This window comes from Eptatretus burgeri, chromosome 4, assembly GCF_056783735.1.
Source record: "Eptatretus burgeri isolate ZD-2024b chromosome 4, Ebu_testis_v1, whole genome shotgun sequence".
NCBI classification, from domain to species: domain Eukaryota; kingdom Metazoa; phylum Chordata; class Myxini; order Myxiniformes; family Myxinidae; genus Eptatretus; species Eptatretus burgeri.
In genome coordinates this window covers 88883215-88907791 of record NC_140964.1, presented here as the reverse complement: position 1 = coordinate 88907791, position 24577 = coordinate 88883215, and the positions used below count along the sequence as shown (strand labels likewise).

The 24577-nt window shown below is 44.7% G+C and overlaps 1 protein-coding gene and 1 pseudogene across 4 annotated transcripts in view; both read right to left on the bottom strand.

Annotated features, from left to right (window-relative positions):
• The window catches only part of LHX5 (LIM homeobox 5), a 121094-nt gene that overhangs the window by 90907 nt on the left and 5610 nt on the right, over window positions 1-24577 (bottom strand). For 2 of the 4 annotated variants that reach the window (XM_085879256.1, XM_085879255.1), the window contains exons 2-3: window positions 21959-22182; window positions 20530-20810 (exon numbers count right to left, since the gene is read on the bottom strand). In XM_085879256.1, the coding sequence (XP_085735382.1) occupies window positions 20530-20810; window positions 21959-22182 (505 nt within the window). Of the gene's footprint in view, window positions 1-20529; window positions 20811-21958; window positions 22183-22684; window positions 22804-23767; window positions 23882-24577 lie in introns of all 4 variants that reach the window. The other 2 variants (XM_085879252.1, XM_085879253.1) reach the window with 2 other exon arrangements.
• On the bottom strand, window positions 11895-12035 carry LOC147028634 (signal recognition particle RNA; annotated as a pseudogene).

Below are 24577 nucleotides of genomic sequence, written 5' to 3'. Positions count from 1 at the left end.
GTTATCTTCTGTAGGATGAAGCCCTGACCAACTAGTTGTAGACCACAGGGTATTGCATGGTGCTGCAAAATGCTGTGGTAGCCCTTTTGGTTCAGGGTGGCATTAACTCTGTGCAAGTCGTCAACTCTGGATCCAGCAAACAACCCAAGATCATCACGCTTCTTCCTCCATGTTTGGCAGTTGGTGTCACACACTGAGGAACCATCCTTTCGCCTACTTGACGGCAGACAAAAACCCTGCGTGATGAACCGAAGATTTCAAATTTTGATTCATCAGTCCATAAGAACTTCTTCCAGGTTTCAGTAGTCCACTCGCGGTGCTTCATGGCCCAGGCAAGCCTCTTTTTCTTATTTTGCCATCTCAGCAATGGCTTTCTTATCTGTCAAACATGCAGCTCGAAGTCTTCTCTTCAGAGTTGAAACTGAGACTTCCTTACTTCGACCAGTGTTAAGCTGTGCTTGAAGCTGCTGTCCTGTGAGTCGCCTATCACGCAAGCTGTTGACTCTCAGAAACTAGTCTTCTGATTGTGTTTTGGCTTTGGGTCTGCCAGACCTCTTCCTGTCAGAGTTACCTCCAGGTTCCAAGTGCCTTTTGATGGTGTAGGAAACTATACTCACTGACACCTTTGCTCCTTTGCAATTTCTCCAAAGGAAAGACCTACTTTTAAGGGTTATAATGGTCTGTCTGTCTTCCTTTGTTAATTGTCTTTTTCTCACCATCATGATTGCAATATACTACTTCCTGCAGTGCAATGTTGTCCAAATAATGCTTCAGACGGTGTAGCAACACAGTCTGTTCCAACACTGCTTTTATACAGACCAAGGGTTTGTAACTAATCAACAAAAGTTGGGACACCTGTAGGAATTGTTTGCATAAGTTTTCAAGGCTGAATTTATTCCCATTGCGGCAGAACAGCTGCAGTTGCTAACCCATTACTTGTTCCTTCAAAGGACCTTTTTTTACCAACTCTGAAATTTACATTATTTTTAAGTTTTTGGGAGCCTAAACTTTTTTTTTAACCTCTGGCAGTTTACCGTTTAGCTTTGTACCATTTAAGGTTATTCACTGGACTTGAACTGCTCAAATTTCAGTAAAAACTGGAAAAATGGGGTTGTTCTAAAACTTTAGACCGGTAATATATACATATATATATATATATATATATATATATATATATATATATATATATATATATATATATATATATATATATATATATATTGTTGTGGGCCGGGGGTCGGTGGCGAGAATGACCATGAGGTGGGGAAAGCTTGCGTCATCTTCCACTAAACTCCCCGGAATTGTAGGGCGTCGTTCCGGATAATTCCGTGACGCGGGGGTTGCTGAACCGACCATGGTCGCCAATATTACAACCGCGTAGCGTAGTGTCTATTTGTCTGTAACCAATTTACCTAATTAACTACGCGATTTCGACTTCTGGGGAAACCATGCCCTCGGCACGTCTTGCTTGAACCGGGTCACTCGACTGACTGCGGTAGAGTTCCAACAACCGACTACCAACTCCGGTTAGGGTGCAGCCGAGCGGAAACTGCCAAAGCCATACCGGCTGCAATTGTCCGATTACCGGGGATAAAACCCCGCCTAAAATCAGATCCGAACCATGCTGGACCAATGCAAGAAGGGATGGAAACGGACTGGGAACATTTCCAACAAGTTTTATTTACAGTAAAAGACAAAGGCAAGACAACGCTAATATGCAAGCAAGGAATCTATCTATAATTCCAGCAATGTGTGTGTGTGTGTGTGTGTGTGTGTGTGTGTGTGTGTGTGTGTGTGTGTGTGTGTGTGTGTGTGTGTGTGTGTGTGTGTGTGTGTGTGTGCGTGCGTGCGTGCGACCGCTGTTTCTTGACAACCACTGGTCCGATCTAATTGCAACTTGCCAGCTATATTGCTGGGGGCCTGACTTTGTGCCTTTTCAAGGTTTGATATTAATCGGACAAGTGCTTCCCAAGTTATGGCCATTCATTTACCAAATCAATGACAAGACACGTTGCGGCAGCCATTTATTTACCAAACCAATGACAAGACACGTTGCTGCGTCGGCGTGGCCGATGTGGAAAGGGCATCATTTAGTTACCGTGGCGTAGGAGTGGCAATGGTCAATGGCAGTGAATGTCATGGTAAGCAAAGACAGGGAGGTAAACTTGATTTTAATTTGGATTTTAATTAACTCTGTGTGTAAGTATCACAGCAGTTGTTACTTCAATGGAGGCGATCATTCGTGGAATGCATGTGAACATTCCGTACGGGCACGCACCACTTCCAGATAGTGATGACTTGCTGTATTCTAATAATTTCTCGATTTCTTATGCGCATTTATAGATAAACACAATGCCCCAATCCAGTCATCGTTTCCGAGAGCGAAGGAACAGACTGTGTGGTTGTTGTTTCTGGCACGCGGTTTGAAAGTTATTATTATTTTTTTTTTTTGCACGTACGGCCACGCACGTCTGGCTACGTACATACGGGCACGTACTAGTATTTACAATGTTCCAAAAACACTTATTCAGTTATACTTACCAGACGGGCCCACACACAGACACACACTCAAATGAAAAGAAACCCAGAGTTCTTTATTGGACCCTCGCAGCCAAGGAGAGAGACAAGCTGGGGGTCAGAGTTCGGATGGGTACCTGGCCGTTAGAGGAAGGGCATGCTGCGGCACCTGACAATGGTCGCAGTTTTGGTTCACAATCGCACGTGTGGGACTCGAGGTTCGTGGCGGAGCTCAGGTGGTGAATGGCTGGGGTCCACAGAGGGGGGTCAGGGTCGCTCTTTCCTTCCTTGTAGAGGGCCAGCAGAGACACGTTCGCTGCCTCGCTGACTTTCCACTCAACCCTCGTGACAACAAAAACCCTTTCGTGACAGCAAAAACCCACCAAAAACTCTGCTCTCCGAGAGTGCTCAGGGATTTTTATGAACCTCCCTCAGCGGGGAGGGCCTTGGTGAACACACCTCGCTGTCCGATTGGACAGGGTCCCACGGCATACCTTTCCGGGACGGGGTTTTGGCCTTGTTTGGAGAAAGCCGACCCTCCCCTCCATGCGTGTTCGAGAAAGGTCATGGTGGTGAAACTGCCTCGAACATCCTCGGGAATCCGTCTCAGGCAAAGCTGCGCTGTGGCCCGCGAACCAAGGGCTGCAAGCACGATGGTACTGTGGATCGTAATGGGCCGAGGGGTCATGCAGATGGGATGGTTGTTAGGTGGCTTGTTAGATGTAATAACCTAACTAAAAGAAATCGCAACGCACACCTTTGATTCTCCCATGAGACAAAAGGAAGGGGATCTGACTACACACATACTTAATGACATAACTGACTTTTGGGACATCTGTATGTAGAATGCTTATGGTTTCGAGATCCGTAACACTACTGCCCCCCCCCCCTTTTTAGAGACTCGGCTCGAGTAGTTAATTTTCGTGTGGCATGCAGATGTAGGTTTTCCCCTCGCACGTTTTACCTAAGGATCCCTGAGTATGACATTTTGAATACATGTCCCAAAAATAAATAACCTAGTGCATTGCATAACTAAACTAACAGACTCACTCAGACAACTTAACTTCATTGCTGATGCTAAACAAACAACAGGTGGGTTAAAATTATGTGCAGTCCTAATATTTACACCACCATGGCTCAGGACCTGTGACTTGAGGAGAGCAAACACAGCAAAGTTAACATTTGTGGGCGAGTGCACAGCAGGCATTGATGGTCAGACTTCTTTAGGGCCTTCAAAGGTCCCTTGATTGTCGTTGAATTCTTCTTCTTATTTTTTTCATTCCTGGCTGCTGGAGGAAACTCACCCTAACACGGCAGGCCATACGCCATCTCACAGGCCATTTGAACTGGCCTTTATGCAACAAGATCTCTGGGCTGCTCAGTGCAGTCCCCGGGAATGCGGCTGCCTGCAGGGCAGTCCTTGCATAACACTTTCAGAGGTGGTCCTGGAGCACATGGTGAGGGTTGAATGACAATACAAACAAAGGCATGGGCAGTTATGGAGGCAAGGCAAAGGCAGGCAAAGCATGACATGTCAAGCGCAGACCAGGGAAGATGCACTACAAGAGGAGGTCGGCACACGAAGCTGGACAGCCTCGGTCTGGTCTCGTGAGGTTGTGGAGAGAGTGTGGTGGTGCCGGCCGGTCTGAAAACGAGCTCGGACCTACTCTACGATCTCCCCCCAACCTATCGCATATGTCTGTCCTTGTCCATACCCACCCCCATGAGCTTGCAACAAAAAAACAAAACAACGAAATTTGGACTATTTTTATTTTTTATAATTACGTGTGTCCCTAGCCCCCTTTATTGTCTTTGTCCGGCTCACCTGTCCAAACTGCCTATCCTCAATCCCTAAGATCCTTTTTGAGGGGATTGAGGAAGAGACTAGTGAATCTGTCTCGAGGCCCAATGCAGCCTCAGAACAACTCCCTCAGATTTCAGCAATTTCCAAGGGCGAGTCCAACAGCCTACAAACAGCGAAGGGATGGATGGTGCGAAGGGGAACACGTTTCCTTCCTATCCTAGCATTTTATTAAACTTTTAATCTATCCCCGGGGCTTTTCAATACACCTGTCTACTTTAAACTATTGGTACTGGAAAGCATGATTCCCGTCGCCTGTGTTGGTGTTCGTTATTAATTTGGACCCGGCCCACAAATTTTCTCTCGTGCTCTTGCACAATTTTGTGACTGGGCAGCGTGGCTCCATTGGCAGGGATACCTATCTGCCGAACTCGAACTATGGCACCCACGGGTCACTAAGGCTGTCTCCGAGCCTACCTGCTCCTTATGAACATGGGGGATGCCCTTCCTGGCACCTTCCCCGTCGAAGCCCACATGGCATTTTGGTGCTCCAGGTCCTGTTTCCGTGGGCTGCCCGTGCCCATGACACTAACTTGGTCCCTTGGACCCATGGCCTACTCTCGCCGACTACTCCGGTGCCCAGAGGGCCCTCCACTCAATGCGCACCTTTCACCAGCCATGCTCCCAGTCAGTCAATAGACTCCTGCACCCTTCAAAAGGGTTTCGTGCCTTTGTTCACACCAACAACAAAACGACATCCGTTTGGTTAATTTAGCGAACCCACAAACTAATGTTTCACTAACCCCGGGTTCCCTTGGGTGGGATTCACTCCTCCCCCCCAATCATTCGTTCGCACCATGCATTCCACATTCACTCCATTCACAATCGGGCCTGCTGACCCACGTTCACTCATCATGTTTCTTTCTTCTCTTTTTTTTTTCAATTCACACCAATACTGATACTCTGCTCGCTACGTCCCCTAACTAGCTCCTGCCCCTCGTCATCCCTTACTTTAATGCACGTTCCATTTAATTCTATGTAGCTAATCTACATCCCCCACTACACGTACCATGTCTGTCCATGTCTCCAATCCATTTCTAATTCTAAACTAAAGTTCCCCAACTCGTTTTACCAGGCCCCATGGAGGACTGCTCATACCCCATGAGGCCGGTCTATCTAACGCTAAACCCTTCCCCGAAACTAGTGCTCCTTTGCCCATGACGAGGATGTTCGCTACATCCTGGCTGGGGATCGGGTACTCCTGCAAAGGCTCGGTAGGCCTTGCATCGCCAGGGCGGCGGTTTACAATTTTCTCGTCCCTTCCGTTTGGCCCATAATTTAAAGCGTAACGTCGCTCCGTCTATCGCACCATGCCCTCGCTTTCGAGCCATCCGCCATTTGAGCCGTGCGTTTCTCACTTGGCCCTCGTGCTGCGCGATCTCTGCCGACATCACTCTCACACGGGCCCGGCGTCGTCGGGACACGTTCCGCAATTCCCACAAATTCCACTCGCTGCGTGCAGCACGCGGAGCCTCGCACACGTGCTTACATGGGGCCACGTGCTTTCCAAATTCACACCATTGCCGCCATTTTAGCCGTCTACGTGGTGGTTTCGTACCAATCACGGGACGTTTCAACGCCAGCTCCTGACCACGGAGTCGTGCGCACCTGGGTCATTCGCAAAACATGGAACGGACCTCGCACGCAGCAACCCGCGGAGCTGGCGCGGTTTCCAAAATAGCTCCGTCCGTTACACGACCCACGTCTCCCGTCTGGGTCGGTCCGTGTTCCATTTCCACACATGCACTCATATATTCCATATCATTTGCACCACTCGCACGTTCTAACACACTCTGGGACATTCACACAGGAGGCTTGTGTTAGCCCAAAAGATCCCAGGGTTTCTATACCCCCCAAGCTCGGCATGTGCTCATTCGCACTATGCATTCATTCGCACACCCTCGACCTCATATGGCCTTACCGGACTCACCTCGTCACATCCTGCCACGAGGGAGCATACCGTCTCCCCTTGTTCCTGTGGGAGGTCAATCTGACCCTCACATTGGGTCCCAATACATTCCCCAAGCTCAACATCAATATCCCCTACCAGTTCTATGTGTATGTTCCTCTTTAATTTCATGCAATTCGTCCCCCTCTTTCGAGGTCTGCGTCTCCGTCAACTCTTTTAATTCCTGCGTTTCTTTTTTAATTTCCGTCATCCCTGTCCGAGTTTACCAGTCTCTCCCCCAATTATCGTGAAGTCACTCGTCGCCTCGACCTCGCCTGTCGTCATCGCGGTCCGAACACCTTTTACACTCCCCCTTGACTCGGAAAATGGCGACTGCACGTGCAGGAATGACCAATCCATGCTCTGCATTTCGCCTTTCATCTTTATCAACTCCGCCTTTATTTCTTCCTGACCCGCCTTCATTTGTGCTTGTAAGCCTATTCCCATGTTCTGCATTTCACCTCTCAGTGTTTGCATATTCCAGTCCATGCGTTCTTCCATTTTTTGCATATTCGCATTCGTGCGTTCTTCCATTTTTTGCATTTCACTCTTCTGTGATTGCATATTCCCATTCATTTGCGTTAGTATCTCCACCAACTGGCTCATGTCAAGTGGCCTCGGAGGAGCCGATTCGTCACGATCGGGCGCGAACCCGACAGGGATTGTTAATTTCTCTGTGGGGGGAATTTGAAGCAGGGGGTGCTCATGCACCGCTGCTGCTGCCCCCAATGCTACCTCTGGGTCTGATCGCAGGGAAAGGTCTTCCTGCCCGGTGTTGTCCTGAGCCATGGATTCTCCTTACATTAATTCAGAAACCACGTGTACCAGTCCGTCTTGGTCCGCCATGGTTCGCCATGGTTCATTCCGATAATTAAATAAAATTTAAATCCTGCTCTTAATTTGGATGGAAAGGGGGGGGGGTTGTCAAGCACACCCCTTGTCCGAATCCCGTAAATTTCTCTTGGAGGCGGAGGAGTTAGAGTTCCCAGCTCCTGACACCAAACTGTTGTGACCCGGGGGTCGGTGGCGAGAACGACCATTAGGTGGGGAAAGCTTGCATCGTCTTCCACCAAACTCCCAGGAATTGTAGGCCGTCGCTCCGGATAATTCCGTGACGCGGTGGGTCGCTGAACTGACCGTGGTCGCCAATATTTCAACCGCATAGTGTAGGGTCTATTTGTCTAAAACCAATTTACCTAATTAACTACGCGATTTCGACTACCGGGGAAACCACGCCCTCGGCACGTCTTGCTTGAAGCGGGTAACTCTACCGACTGCGGTAGAGTTCCAACTACTGACTACCAACTCCGGTGCGGGTGCAGCCGAGCGGAAACTGCCAAAGCCGTGCCGGCTGGAATGAACGGATTACACTGAACAACAAATATCAAAAAATTTTTTTTACTGGAGATGTGTAAAGTGATTAAGACTAATTTGGGTACGCTGATTTCAAAAATCATAACCGTTTTGCTGTATCACGTCAGGATTTTCAGGAACAGAAATATTCCCATTGCCTAGAAGTCAGGATTTCAATGAAATTTACATATGTCTTTAACATGTCTATTTCGTACAATTGTTGTTAACTTGTGTTATATTTCTTTCTTTCAGATAAAGATGAGTAGGCGTTCCTGTACCAATCATCCTGACAACTTCTGTTATGTCTGTGGTCGGTATACCAAAAAAGATCAACAGCGAAGTATATCTACAGCAGTGAAAATGAAGGCCACCTACTTTCACTACTTCGGGTGTAAGGTGGGGGACCAAGAACAGAGCTGGGCACCACACATCTGCTGCACAAGCTGTCACACAACCTTGACTCAGTGGTTGGTGGGCAAGCGCGCGAGCATGCCATTTGCGGTGCCCATGATATGGCGTGAGCCGCAGAATCATCATGATGATTGTTATTTCTGCTGCACAAGCATCGCCGGCTTCAACAAGAAGACTAAAGGTCACATCAAGTACGCTGACTGCGTCTCTGCTCGTAAACCTGTGCCTCATGATGACGAGAACCCCGTTCCAACACCTCCAGCTGATCAGAACATAGCTGTAAGCAGTGGTGAAGAGGATGGTGATGATGAACCTTTTGAACCCGACACTCAAGAATCACACCTTCTGAACCAGGGAGACTTAAATGATCTTGTAAGAGATCTCTCGCTGTCAAAGGCGAAGGCAGAGCTGCTTGGATCAAGGCTGCAGCAGTGGAATCTACTTGAACCTAACACCAAGATATCCTTGTTCAGAGCACGTCACAGAGACATGGCTGAGTTCTTTGAGATGGAAGACACGATGACATTCTGCAGTGACATCAACGGTCTGTTGAAAGAACTTGGGTGTGATCACGATCCTGCAGACTGGCGCCTCTTCATCGACTCGGGGAAGAACAGCTTGAAGGCTGTTTTGCTCCACAATGGCAACGAGAAACCATCAGTCCCACTGGCTGACGCGTTCGGCATGGCAGAGACCTATGAGACTATGCGGCAGCTGCTTGATTCCATCAAGTACAATGACTTCAACTGGCACATCTGCGGAGACTTGAAAGTGGTGGCGCTGTTGTTAGGGCTGCAGTCAGGCTACACGAAATACATGTGCTTCCTTTGTCTCTGGGATAGCAGAGACGACAAGAATCACTGGACGAAGAAAGATTGGGAAGAGCGAAAAGAGCATGTACCTGGTCGACACAATGTGAAGCATGTCGCCCTTGTCGACCCAGCCAAGGTTTTCCTTCCACCACTCCACATAAAGCTCGGCTTGATGAAAAGTTTTGTACGGGCAATGGATCTGAATGGGCGTGGGTTTTTATACCTCAAGGAAAAGTTTGGCAACACCTTGTCGGAGGCCAAGATCAAGGCTGGTGTCTTTGTTGGACCGCAAATCCGACAGATTATGAAGGACGAAACTTTTCCGACAACTCTAAACCCCAAAGAGCTGGCAGCGTGGAGGAGCTTCAAAGCTGTGACGGACAACTTCTTGGGGAACGAGCGCGCGGACAACTATGAAGAAATAGTGCAGCAGCTGCTGGAGTCCTTCAGGAAACTTGGCTCCAGGATGTCCCTGAAAATCCATTTCCTACACCAGCACCTGAACTTCTTCCCTGACAACTTGGGAGCAGTCTCGGACGAGCACGGCGAGCGATTCCACCAAGAGATTTCACTCATGGAGACGCGTCACCAAGGGCGGCACAACCCGAACATGATGGGCGATTTCTGCTGGTTCCTGCATCGTGAAACTGACACAGAGCAACACAAACGCAAAGCCAAATGCCTAAAGCATTTTTAATTCCATTCTAGTGGAGTTTTTCTGTAATTTCTATAATTTTGAAGCATTCATGATGAAATAAATGAATAAATGAATTTTTGTAAATTTCATTGAAATCCTGACTTCTAGGCAATGGGAATATTTCTGTTACTGAAAATCCTGACGTGATACAGAAAAACGGTTATGATTTTTGAAATCAGCGTACCAAAATTAGTCTAAATCACTTTACACATCTCCAGTAAAAATTTTTTGTTGTTCAGTGTTATCGGGGATAAAACCCCACCTAAATTCAGATCCGAACCATGCTGGACCAATTCAAGAAGGGACGGAAACGAACTGGGAACATTTCTAACTTTTATTTCCAGTAAATGAAGACACAAAGCAAGACTTAACGCAAATATGCAAGAAGTATTTACAATGATCCAAAAACACTTATTCAGTTCTACTTACAAGACGGGCCCACACGCAGACACACACACACACACAAAATGAAAAGAAACCCAGAGTCTTTATTGGACCCTCGCAGCTGAGGAGAGAGACAAGCTGTGGGTCAGAGTTCGGTGGTGTACCTGACCGTCGGAGGAAGGACGTGCTCCCCGATACGGCACCTGACAATGGTTGCTGGTTTGGTCCCCAGTCGCACATGTGGGACTCGAGGTTTGTGGAGGAGCTCGGGTGGTGAATTGCCGGGGTCTACGGAGGGGGGTCAGGGTCGCTCTTCCCTTCCTCGTAGAGGGCCAGCAGAAACATGTTCACCGCCTCAACACCCACCAAAAACTCTTCAAAAGAACTTTTAAAAGACTCTCCAAGACTTCAAAAAGACCCTCCATGACCTCAAAAAGACTCTCCAAGACCTCAAAAAGACCACCTGCCTCAGAGAGTGCTTGGAAATTTATTGACCTCCCTCAGCGGGGAGGGGCCTCGGTGAACACACCTCGCTGTCTGCCTCTGATTGGACAGGTCCTCCGGCCCACCTTTCGAGGTGGGGCCTTGGTCCCTGTCGGGAAACCCCAGCCACTCCTCCATGCGGGCCCACAGTCGACGAGTAACAGTATCAACGCTGCAACGGCCACTGCCGGGAAACCCCAGCCAGTCTTCCACGCGGGTTCATACTTGACGAGTAACAGTATCAATGTTGCACAGGTCGTCGTGCAAGAGTTACAACGTTTGTGGAAGGAATGTTGGTGGAAGCGGCAAGGAACGGCTGCAAGACCCTACCTTGGCAAGTCAGAGTGCCTGTAGACAGCGGTGGGTAGTGGATCGTGATGGGGAATAGAATGGTTGTTGGTTGTTGGTTGGATGTAAAGATTTAATAACCTAACTAAAATAAATCGCAATGCACGCCTTTGATTCTCCCACGAGACAAAAGGAAAGGGATCTGACTACACACGTACTTAACGACATAACTGACTTTTGGGACATCTGTATGTTGAATGCAAATGGTTTCCAGATCCGTAACAATATATATATGTACAGTAAAGCCATATATAGTCATATACATAATCATATATCTATATTAATATTTTGGCATGCCCTTTCTTTGTTCCACCATCAGATTCTTGTTACTGCATGAAATGAAACAAGATTTGGCACATCTACTAATGATATTATTGTCTTCCTTAAGAGACCCCTCAAAATTCGTTTTGATGCATTTTCAAAAACTCCAACCGATTCCATTCAAATTCGATACGATTATGGCTTTTGGCCCAACTTAGGTCATTGGCAATAATTTTTTTCCATAACACTTCCGATATTCGAAAAAAATCGATAAATCGATATCCCTTCTGGGATTTTCCATTCAAATCCACTCAAGTTTAAGGCCTACGGGGGACGCAAATTTCCACTTTGCCCCGGGCGCTATTTACCTCCGCTACGCCAAGCTTTTAGGGTTAGGGATAGGGCTTGGGTTAGTGTTAGGGTTAGGGTTAGGGTGAGCTACCCAAACAGCTAACCCTAACCCTAACAGCTAACCCTAACCCCAACCGCAACCCAAACCCTAACTGCGAACCCTAACCCTAACCCTAAACCCTTAACCCTTAACCCCTAACCGCTAACAGCGAACAGCTATTCAGGAAATTTGCAAGAAAGCCCAGGCGTTGCCCGAGCAACGCCGGGCTTTACTACTGGTATACTCATATACATATAGTCATACAAATATATATTTAGTCATATATATATTCTTCTTCTTCTTTTGGCTGCTCCCGTTAGGGGTCGCTACAAAGGATCATCCGTTATGATCCACATACTGATTTGGCATAGGTTTTACGCCGGATGCCCTTCCTGACGCAACCCTGGTCGCCTCTTACGACACAGGGATAAGGATTGGGTTTCGCCATGATTCCGGGCTGCCCTGCACCCTCTCATAGCGTGGCCCAGCGCAGAGCTCCCGTCCTAAAGCGATCCTCCAACCCAAGCCTCCGAGTAGCCGGATTACAGGCGCACGCCACTACACCCGGTATATATTTTTTCTTTCTTCAAATATATATATATATATATATATATATATATATATATATATATATATATATATATATATATATATATATATATATATATATATATATATATATATATATATATCCAACAACTGAGCCTGGTGTTGGCGCAGTGGTTAGGGCAGCGGCTTGGGATCCAAGAGATCCTGAGTTCAAGCCCCGTTTGGCCACTGAATTAATACACCAGGGGGTTGACTCAGCCTGTCATCCTTCCGAGGTCGGCAAAATGAGTACCAGTATATACCCCGGTTAAAATAGGTGTACTATATCCCTGTGTCGTAAGAGGCGACCAGGGTTGCGTCAGGAAGGGCATCCGGCATAAAACATGTGCCAAATCACCATGCGGATCATACGGATGATCCGCTGTGGCGACCCCTAACGGGAGCAGCCGAAAGAAGAAGTAGATATATCCAACAACTGATTCACTCACTGACATATTAAAGTTCAGTACCTTCTGGGTGACATAGAAAGCTGAAATTTTGCATGCTGATGGACAACGAAGCTGATATACTGGGAAAAAAAACAACTCACAGAACCATTGGAAAACATACATAAATGAAAATATAAATAAAAGAAAATAAAAAAATTAAAAAATAACAACTGAAAAAAATGCAGGTGATTGACCCAAGACAATGGGGAAGTAGTCATTTTGTGGGGTGACGGACATCGAAGCCACACCAGGAGAAAATCAAGGAACCATCAGAAAACGTGTGTAAATGAAAATATAAATAAATCAAAAACTAAATGAAAATAAACATGAAAAATCAAATGCATGTGAGCGACCCGAGACAATGGGGAAACACGGTTCCGTTCGTATGCTTACACAATGGGTCAGCACACCCCCCCCTCCCCCTAGTATATATATATATATATATATATATATATATATATATATATATATATATATATATATATATATATATATATATATGTATGTATATGTATATATATATATATATATATATATATATATATACATATATATATTTATATATCCATATATATATCTATGTTGATGTTCGTCTTTCGGCTGCTCCCGTTTAGGGTAGCCACAGCGGGTCATCCGTTATGATCCGCATACTGATTTGGCATAGGTTTTACGCCGGATGCCCTTCCTGACGCAACCTTGGTCGTCTCTTACGACACAGGGATAAGGATTGGGTTTCGCCATGATTCTGGTCTGCCCTACACCCTCTCATAGCATGGCCCAGCGCAGAACTCCCGTCCTCAAGCGATCCTCCAACCCAAGCCTCCGAGTAGCCGGATTACAGGTACATGCCACTACGCCCGGTACATATATATACATATATATATATATATATATATATATATATATATATATATATATATATATATATATATATATATATATACATACATATATATATATATATACATACATATATATATATATATATATATATACATACATACATACATATATATATATACATACACATACATACATACATATATATATACACATACATACATACATATATATATATATATACATACATATATATATATATATATATATATATATATACATATATATACATACATACATACATACATATATATATATATATATATATACATATATATACATACATACATACATACATATATATATATATATATATACATATATATACATACATACATACATATATATACATATATATATATATATATATGTATATACATATATATATATGTATATACATATATATATATATATATATATATATATATATATATATATATATATATATATATATTACACGCACATGATACACTTTTGTCATCTTGAAATGACATTTCTGGAAAAATTTTAAACTTAATTTTGTACTTCCCTCCCTTTCCCTTCCACCCCAAAAAATTAAAACAACTTGGACGCACAAATATAAAAGTTGAAGTTGAAGGAAATATTTCCCCTGCAGGCGCCAAAGTACAACGAGGGGAAAGAAGTGACACCGATGGAGAAAAAGCTGCATTTAATAAACAACAAACATCCAAAATGCAGAAACACCTTTCCTATGTGGGGTCGTATTGGAAAGCGATGGCACAGTTTGGCGTTAAGTTTTGATGATTTCCACACGAGTTCTGAAGGCGAAGCAAACAAGCAAAAGTCCCATCTCCCCCCAAGGTGTGCAATTAAACAGATTTACAACACAAAATCCATATCGTAAAGTGGAGATGTGAGCGCATCGGCGCGCTTTGAGCAGAGAGCGCGGCGCGTCCCACGCTCAATCCCTCTGGCGTTACACGCTTGTCCGAAGGCATTACTGCTGAATCATTGTTTTATTTAGTCATTATTAACGCTTTTTCTACCGTGCCGGAAAGCGCTTAATTTGTCACTGAGACGATGCATGGGGTGCGTGGGTGTCAAAACAGACAGCACCTCAGTGGCACTAGGAACGGGAGAAGCGGTGGCAGCGGGATGGGTGGGGGCGACAGCGTCGGGCAAGGGGGAAAATGATTAACCTTTAACACCCGACGCGTGCGCACACACGCCTGGACCCTGCGTGGCCGCATCTACGTCACAAACCTCAACTTGCAATCGGAGGAGAGTGATGTGATCATGGAGCGAGCTGTTCACTCTGTGTATCCAAAGCATTGTCCACGACTCTTATAAAGTCACCATTACGTAGTCATGTAGGCGTGTGACACCTCCACGCAAGATCATCATCAATGTACTGGACTCTTGACAGAGTGTCGGTGCTGGTATCTTGGCAAAGGCTATGCTGGGTGGCTTGCTGTTACTTGTACAGCAGTCAGTTAGGGCAGGAACTTCTTTCGGATGCCAGCGATAACTTGCCTACTCTTTGCAAAAGATACCATGGGATCTTTAATGTCAACCAGCAACCGATGCTGGCAGATGAATCCTCCACCTTAGGTTAATCATTTTCAAACAAGGCGACAGGTTATAGCTATGTGGAGATTCCAACCTCTCCTCCATTGCTTACATACGAGTGTGCTATCTGACCAGTAATCAGCCACCACAAAACTAAGGGAACAAAAGCAATGTGAAGACACAATGAAAGTGTGATAACATACTAAACTAGAAGGGCACTCGGTGGAGTGCATACCTCCACCACGTAATGCCTCTGATCCAGTGGAACATATCGGGCCCAACACGTTTTTGAGATATCATGCTGTACAGGATATCGTTTGTGGCCCCACCTCTCAATGGTGAAGAATCACTTAAAAAAAAAAAAATTCAAAATATATCGTATCCAGATCCAGATATGGATCTTCACGAAAATTGAATCAATTCGTCTTTGTCACACACCCAACCTGTCCACTAAGTTTCGTCCAAATCCGTCCACAACTTTTTGAGATATCCTGCACACAGACAAACGAGCAGACAAACAAACAGACAGACAGGGGTGAAAAAATAACCTCCTTCCACTATCGGTGGCAGAGGGAATAAGAATTTTAGATCATGACTTGATAGACAGCAGACACTTTTGAAGGCACACTTTCCCTTCTTCATCGCTGTGGGGTTCTATCTCCGGATAGTGACATAACCCATGAGCTTTGCTTTATGAGAAGGGGAGGTGAGAGGCACAACTTGGGAGTTGGGTGGGGGGAGGGTTTGTTGCGAGATCTCTTGCCGGCAGAAGGGCTGGCGTGATCTGCATTGTGTGATCATGTTGCATCTGATGCACGTCAACTGTTTTACTTTAGGCAGTTTGTGCGCTCCGCACGTTGCGTTAAATTGACAGACTGCCACACCAGATGTCCATGTTTGGATGAACCGTTCCAGTGCAGGAGTTTATAAAATGAATCATTCACTTTTCATTCAAATAACAACGTAAAGGAGCCAACTCCTCGCGATGGAAAAATATAACGTGATTCGCCGGCACCACAACTGCTCAAGGGAGGAGGTTTTCCATCGCCATTTTGAATCCTATGACATCTCGATGGACACGTCGTGCTGTCACATTGGTCCGTGTTTCATGTTGTGTCTCAGGGTAAGGATTGGGTTGGAATGAGAAGGTCAATGAAATCATCTCTATTTAATGGAGACAGCCAAGAGCAGGTCCCCATACGCAGGCGACCCCATGTGGTTGTCTGAGCAAACGCAATGTTCTGACCGCTGATAGCGAGGCTTGAGAGCCGCAGTGATGTCCATGAGACCTTTGCTGACAGAATATTCCCTGCGCGACCCTCCGTCAACATCTGTCCAAAGTCCAAAGACGCTGACAGTGAAGAAGGGAGCGAGAAGGCGTGGCGAACCCTTTGTGATGTCATAGCAAAGTGTAAATCAAAAAATCTGAGCCTGCAATGAATGATGGAGGTAAGTCTTAAAAAAATTTTTTTTTATACTATCTACTGCCCTCCAATCTTAATTGGTGGTTCGTTCTTATTAATAAGTTAGGTTTTTATAAATCTTTCACCATAAAGCAAGTATCACATTCAAATGACAAAAATCACAAAAGCCATCTGCAAGCATACTCGAGCAAGGGTACACACGACTTGCCTACAATCGTATCATTTCAATGAATTCATTATTATATCGATCACTTGCATGTAATGTTAAACAGATATGAATGTGCATGATTCGACATGTATGAGTGCAGCAAGCGTTCTTGTTCGCACCACCAAACGCCTGCACCACTCATACCTTCAGCTTTGTAACTGGAATTGCCCTCCCCAGGCACATTTACATCATTTTACAGTAAAATTTAGACACAACAAGAATATTTGGGAATAAGGTGTTGCTAAAGCGTGACGCCGCGAATGAGTAAAGTCACACTTGGTTGTGGCAGACTGTTAATTAAGTTTGAAAAAATAAAAAAATAAACTTGTACCGCTTGGCCCAATTTCCATTGTGCTTGCCATTTCAGATAATATATACATACAAATTAAGTAGGAAATCCTTCAACTTATATATGCAAGAGAGATATTTTGTTGTATACATGATCGATGCTTGTGGAAGAGCTAGAGCAGAATGGAAGGGAACAATATGGAAAGGGGGTGAGGGGGTGACACCAACAGCAGAGTAGGTGGCCATTCACATATGATGAGGGATGTATAAAAAGGGTCCCAGCCGAACATAGAAGCAGGAAAGACTAAACCAGTTAGTTATTCAAGGTTAACTAAATAAATAGAAATTGCATTTGCAGGTAAGCTTCGTGGTGAAACTGTTGGACAGAAATAAGTAGAAAAATAAGACACTCATTAATTTAGTTGGACTCCCTATGAACCTCAGGTGCACCTATATCACATTGTACTGATAAAGGACTATGAACACGTACGTACCAGGAGACACATTGCATGAAACATCTAGTAAAGAAACAGGATGGAAAACGAGATCCATGGGCTCATGTATACATAAATAATAATTATAATAATAACAATAATAATGAAAACAATCAATAATAATAATAATGGTTGTTTTTCGAGTTGCAGGCAGCCGTTCGCATATGATGTGTGGGACACCTGAATGCATGAATTTAGTTAGCATGCAGGAGATGGTGCCCACGCAGCAACCACGCTCTTATATAACAAGATGGACAATCTGGTGTCAAGGCGTATCTGAGAAGAACCAAGCACTTGCTATTCACACTGGCAGAGGTATTACTCCAGAAAGAGATCCGCCAATCGCCTATCAACCGGGTTCCTACTTATTGCCAGCTCGACAGAGGCATTTGGAGCAAGGAAACACGTCGATGGTTTCGCTCTGCCTGGGAATCCAACCCAGATCCTCTCACCTGTGTGGTGAGTGCATTATGCATGATGCCAGGGGACTCCTGTACGTGTGTGCGTGTGTATAGTATTGCACAGTAAACAACTAATCCCTTGTGTTTTATACTGTACTTTGTGCACTGTAGAATACCACCACTTTAAAGGGTCAACCGGAATTGCTTTAACTATGACATCACGAATGTAACATCACCTTTCATACAGTAAAAAACAAAAAAAAAGACTCATGTAATATTTATAGTGGGGGTAGGGGGGAGTCAAAATCCGGATGAGGAACATTCACAACAGGACATTCGAGATGCTCGTGATTCCCCAGAGTGCCAATAGACAATGCGCCACTCAGCGTACAACTCACAAAGTAACACACTGGATTCCTAATTGGCAATGTGATTGGCAGTGTGATGGCACAGGATTCAAAATCAGCATGCGGGAATTTCAAGGAAATAACTGCGTGAACGGAAGCATAACAGGGTGAGCTAAATACAGACCCCTCAATGACTTCTCGCAATTCCAACCTGCCCTGGGTGACATGGGTTATGTCTACCAATGTCTTATTAATCTCCATGCTTGTACCACATGATCCACAAGACCCAAAATGAAACACCACAAAAGTACCCAAACATAAGTACTCTAAAACATTTTCTCCTGTAGCCTTGAAGTTCTTAGGGTGCACATTCTCCCCTGCGTGTGATTAACGCTAACGCTAACCTAACCTAATGAAAAGACATCACTGATAGAATAAATAGCTACCCTTGCTGGCGAAGGTTAGTGTCAATCTGCATCGGCAAACAGGTAGAACAATGGACTAAATTGACAGGACATTGATTAGGGTATGCTAACCGCCATGGGAAGCAAGGATAAGCTGGAGTTTCAGGCGTTAACTCCTCTTTTGCTCCGAGGAAGGGTTAACGGCCGAAATGCCAGCTTCTCTTTCCTTCCCAAGGCAGTTAGCATACCTCAATCAACATCCTGTTGATTTCATCCATCGTTTCACATCACTGCTATTCTGCATGCTTACCATGTGTTCCTCAACGAATACCACTGCCTCAAGCTACAACACCGAGAGAACATTTCCTGCCGAGTAAATATGCGGGAGATCCTTACATCCCTCCTGATGGGAAAAGTGTAATTTTTAAATAATATGACACAATGCATAATTTATAAATACAATTAAAATAATAAACATCCAGTGCAGTTGAAGTCAAACCAATAAAGGAAGCACATCAAGCGCTCATCATTCGATGGACAAGGCGCCATACCACGCGGTCAGTTTGCATGTAGCATTTTGTTTTGGAGGTCAACATATTTCTCAAGCAAATATATAAATTTTAATGATGTGATAAATCCAAATTTTGATTTGATGAAAATACACCGGCTTAGTTCGAAAAATCAATGCATTTGAAGAGTATTTTGTATGCACAGAATTGCAAATCATGAGGCATTATTAACCTCCAGTCTTTTAAGACTGCTTTTACTGGTGGAGGGAGTTATTGTTTAAATACTGGTACTCTGACTTAATTTCTCAAAGTGTTTCCACCTACCTATTCTATGCAGAAAAAAAAAATCTCAAAGTTGCCGCCCTATTAACAAGAAACGTCCCGTCAGTGCCCAACACTTAAATAGTGCAAAACAGTAAGCTAGCAACAAAGACAGCTGTTCATCACTACCTCGATACTGCCAAAGCACCCCATCCATACTCATGATGTCTTCTACCTTAAATTACTCCATTCCCAAGCACTCCCCTTTTCCAGGTTGGCGTGATTTTTCCCCCCTCTCCCTGACCTCTTTTCATTTGTTAGTTGTCAGTTGGTTTGTTCCTTTTCTGTTTCATCCCTACTTTCCCCTTCCTCTTCTTGCTGTGTTTGCTTCAGCTTGTGTGCAGCTTGTTCACCCCAATGTGTCCTACCTCTCCCCCTGGTCTCACTCTCACCTCGACTCCACTCTGCTGCTGGTGTTTCCCCTTTTCCATTTTGTTCCACTCTATTCTGCTCTCGCTTTTCCCTGAGCCTTGACCATGCATACAAAAAAAAGAGACTTCTGTAAACAAAACAATCCAATAATCTATCGTGTTTGCAGGCTAGAATATACCACCGAGGGAAGCAACACTCATATCCTATGTGGCTTTATGATGCGACATATATTTGTACAACTATTTGACTAGCATGAACTATTCCTTCTCTCGGTGGCGCTCTACCCAAAAGCAGGTTCAGTGCTGCCAAAGTAGCTCAATGGCAAGTATTGCACTGGGTGGTTTGCCGTTGCCTTCCCAGCAATAGTCAGGGATGGGATTTGCAATTTGTTCAGGCCAGTGATAACTTGTGTAGTTTTTGCAAGAGATACTGTGGGATATTTTTCGGGACATCAAGTTTAACGTCTATCCGAGGGATGACAATTTCTGATGCACCATCCTGCCATGCAAAGCACCAAATTTAAAGTTTGGTCAGGAATCAAACCCAGGCTAGACAGTTCAAAGACAAGTGCACTCCCTCTGCACCATCCTATCATCCCTTTATTCCTTCATTAGGTCTTATTTGCTTACAATATATCCTGCTGCAGAGGCAAGTTCTTTAAAATGATGCAAATTAAAACGTACTTCAGTCTCAACTGTTTCTTGGCGACAGTGCGGCCCATTGTAATGGAACCAAGCTAGCGACGTTCAGTAAAGATTAGGACCACAGGGAGCACAAGTATGCCGGTTGAGTGGCTGAACGGAGTGAGTGCATGCGTGCAGACCATACCTGTATGACGCGCATATTGAGTCCTGTTTCCTGTGCCAGCTGCTCTCGAATATGCCTCGTAGGTTTGGGTGTGGCAGCGAACGCTGCTTTGAGAGTCTCCAACTGTTTGGCCTTAATGGTCGTACGGGGTCCGCGTCGCTTCGCACCGAGGGTCTGCTCCTCTGCATCATGTCCCGCGGCTTCCTTGTCAGAGGAGGCAGACGTGTCTGCTTCCTTGATGAGCTCGTCTGGTCCTTGCTCCTGTAGGTCTGGCGAGAGGCTGCGATCGCTGCACGTGGTCACTGCACACAGGAGAGAGAAATCAAATCATTGTAGCAGCAGTAGATTCACAATGGATTGTTTGTCAATTAGTTTGTCTATCTACCACACTTCACTGTGTGCAATCCACCCATTTTGAAGACCCACAATATCAATTAACAGGGTGTTAATTTTATACTCAAAGATCCCACATTGATCAAAACTGTTGGTATCACCTTCACAAAAAAAAAACACAAAAAAAAGGTGAAAGAAACTTCCTGTTTGCTTCATATTTTCATCAGATTTCCATCTATCTCATGACAATTCACAGGTTATTTTTTTGTAAGGGCACCACCTGCAGAGATGGGGACCTCACAGCAGCTACACGGCCATTTATGATTGTCCCACGTACAGGTTCCATGTCTGAGTGCAGATAGAAACTGCATAAAAGGGTCGAATGTAACTCTCCCATGCACTCGCATTGCACCTGTCTGCGACCCGTTATCTGGGCGGGCTCTGGCATGGCATGACCCTCTGATTGGCAGCTTTGTGCGTCAGAAACACATGATCGTATGGTGAGAATGCTATGAGCTGGCAAGACGTGGCCTCCTGGTGAGATGAAGTTCGGTGTTAGTTGCGAGTGAGAATTAAACTCCCCGAGTTGAACCAATCCGAGGATGGAAAATAATTCCAAGCTGCGCCAGTGATTTTGGGAAGCGCGCAATGTGTAGCATCTTATCATAGGGGGCTCTGTACAGCCGTGTGATTCCCAGGGTAAAGAACTGGAGGGATTTTCTCACTCAGCTGCTGCTCGAATGCAGATCTAGTCTGGAACAGGGATAGCATCACAGTTTGTGCCATTTGGATTTAATAGGTGTGTGTGAATGTGTGTGTTTTTTTTCTTTTCTTACACCCACTAAAATAAATTGTTTGTAGACAAAGGTCCCACCCTACCCCCACCCCCATCTTCGTGTAAGTGAGTGCGTTGAAAGAAAACGTGGAGCGAGAATGGCCGAAGTAGTGCGGTGTGCAAGTAAAACGGAGGTTGGTAGACGAGAGTTAGGTGTTGAGGGTCGTCCACTGATGCGCAATTGTCAAGAGTTGAACCCTTTAGTTACAAACGTGACGCAGGTGATTACTGTTCTGGTCTGAGTGACGATCTGTCTGTGTCTTGTCAGACTTGTCTGTGTACCGGAGTTAGCACCGCATTCCTTGAGCCCGCTGTTGCTCAGGTAGTCATCTTTGCACACGAACTTGCTCTCGTCAAGCACGTACAGCTCCTCGCCCGTTGACAGCTGCTTGCGGCACACGAGACACGTGAAGCAGTTGAGATGGAAGACCTGACCACGCGCACGGCGCACCAGGTCGCTCGGGGAGATTCCTTGGAAGCATCCTCCGCACTTGGTGCCGAAACGCCTGAAGTGGAAAGGGTGGGGAGGAGGTTGGGTGTGGGGTGTGTGGGTGGGTATAATTATACCAGGGGTTTGGGATGAATAAAGAGCAGGAGGATGGTAAGGAATAACTCCCGAACCCTCATTACTTGCATATACCTTTCCATATAATAGTCATCACGACTTTCCCCATAAGATCTCGTCACAGATGACCATGTTTATATGATAACGGTTGTGCAAAGATCACGTCATGGAGCGTAAACTGTTTGTTAAGAAATGCTACGTAATTTACAACCACAAGCAATGTCATGTGAACACATCGTACTTGATGTACGTAGGCATTCAAAATGTTCTCCGCATGAGAGACTCGTTAGTCTGAGAAATGCAGAGGGTTTTCATTTTTCTATGTATAAGTAGATAATCGTGCATTTGTAAGGTGTACATATTTATTCGTGTACTCCTCATACGTAATTTTTTGGTGTCTTGGTCTGTTGTGAGTATCTCGTTGCAATAGCTCATATGCACACCTGTGTGACGAGGTACAAGCACACAAGTTGGGGCCATTGCAAGAGCTGAACGTAATATTCTTGGAATAGGGTGGAAAGGTTCCATGAGGTTTGGACAATGGAGTGGTGTAAGGTCCAGGCTGCAGACAATGGGAATACAGGTAAAGGCGCACAATTGGTTGTGTGAAACACATGAACAAAGGTACAAAGACCTTTTTTTTCTTCTTCTCCTTGCTTGAGGCAGCGCTGTTTCCTTTGGATTCATGGAAAGCGCAGGTTAATCTTAAGCAGCAAAATGAGAATAATTTGGAATAAAAAGCAGAACGTTTGGAAATTCCGCTGCTTAAAGGCGAATGTCGTGCAACGGAACTTAACCTCACGCTCGCACGGAAATCCCCGAGGAATTCGCGCGGACATATTCCGGGCACGGACGCCGTCTATTTGCAAACGTCCTTTGTTACTTTCAGACAAGGGAAGAGACTCGTCTCACGAAGTGCCTCAAAACAGTGTGTATGTATATATGTATGTATGTATGTATGTATGTGTGGTGTGGTGTATGTGTGTGCATTCATACATATATATATATATATATATATATATATATATATATATATATATATATATATATATATATATATATATATATATATATATATATCTCGAAAGGAAAAAACAATGTTCCAGTGTGTGGAATGCTATTACACTTGCTAGTAAGCTGAGCAGGTGATCAGCAGGTCCAAAGACCGTCATTGAAATGCCAATTAGTGAAATTAACCATTTTGATTGCACACATTTTTCAAAATTTTCAGTTGCTTTTTTTTTTTTTTTTTAAACAAGCGCAAACCTTTTGTTCAGTAATAGCGTCGTTATATTTCTCGACTTCCACATGGCAAGGCCTCGGCCTGAACAATCAACCCTGAATGTCGTACTGAAATCGAAACACGAGAATATATTACTTATTGAAACAAACCCGATAAATATGTAGAAAAATATAAAAATACGGGGAAAAAAATGCTTGAACAGAGAGTTGTGTTTATGCTTTGCGATTTAAAAACGTTTTCAACTGCGAATCGATATGCCGGCATGGCAGTGCGGGCGCGAAACCTCTGCTGGTGCGAAGCTGGTGTCATGTCCGCGGGACACCTTGCATGCATGATGCGGGCCTGGTACGGTTTGTCCCACGCAATATGATGGTTGTCTTGCTTGGCCCAACGCATTCTGTTAGTTTAGGTATGGGGGGGGAGGGGGAGGAGGGGAGGGGTCTCACTTAGCAGGAATACATAAAGGTAAAAAAAAATAATAATAACACAATCCTTTAACCTGAGCAACGTTTACATAAACACAATTGGAAACGCTTGTAAAATACAAATATTTTCTGATCGACAAGACTCGTTCGTTTTGTCTCCATGAAGTGAACGACGAAAGCTCGCTGAATGTTGAGCAATAATGAATCGCATATAATCCTCTTTCAAAATGCATTCGAGCATATTCCGTGTGACTTTGTAAATTTATCCCAGTTTATTGTTCACTTATTTATTTAAACGTTAAAGTTTCAAATGACTCGATGGCGACACTTTCGTATATGAGACAAGTTTTTGGAACCCTCGCGTGCGAATCCATGTCGGGTTCCCTCTCGTCCGTACAGTGTATAGAATTGCACGTCACACGCAAGGACGTCTTGGAGACTCGGGGGATATTTTGAATCGGTATGTTTCTTTTTTAATGTTGATATTTCATCTAAGTGCTCAAGTTTAACGTTGCAAACACATTTGGCAAAAGCTTCCTTTGAAGCGAATAGACTTCTCCGACACATCCATTTATGAAACTCGGCCGATGGAATCGCCATTCCGCATCAACTCGGGTGTTTGTGATGCAGCAGTTCATGATTTCCAAATAAAGGAATCCACCAAGCAG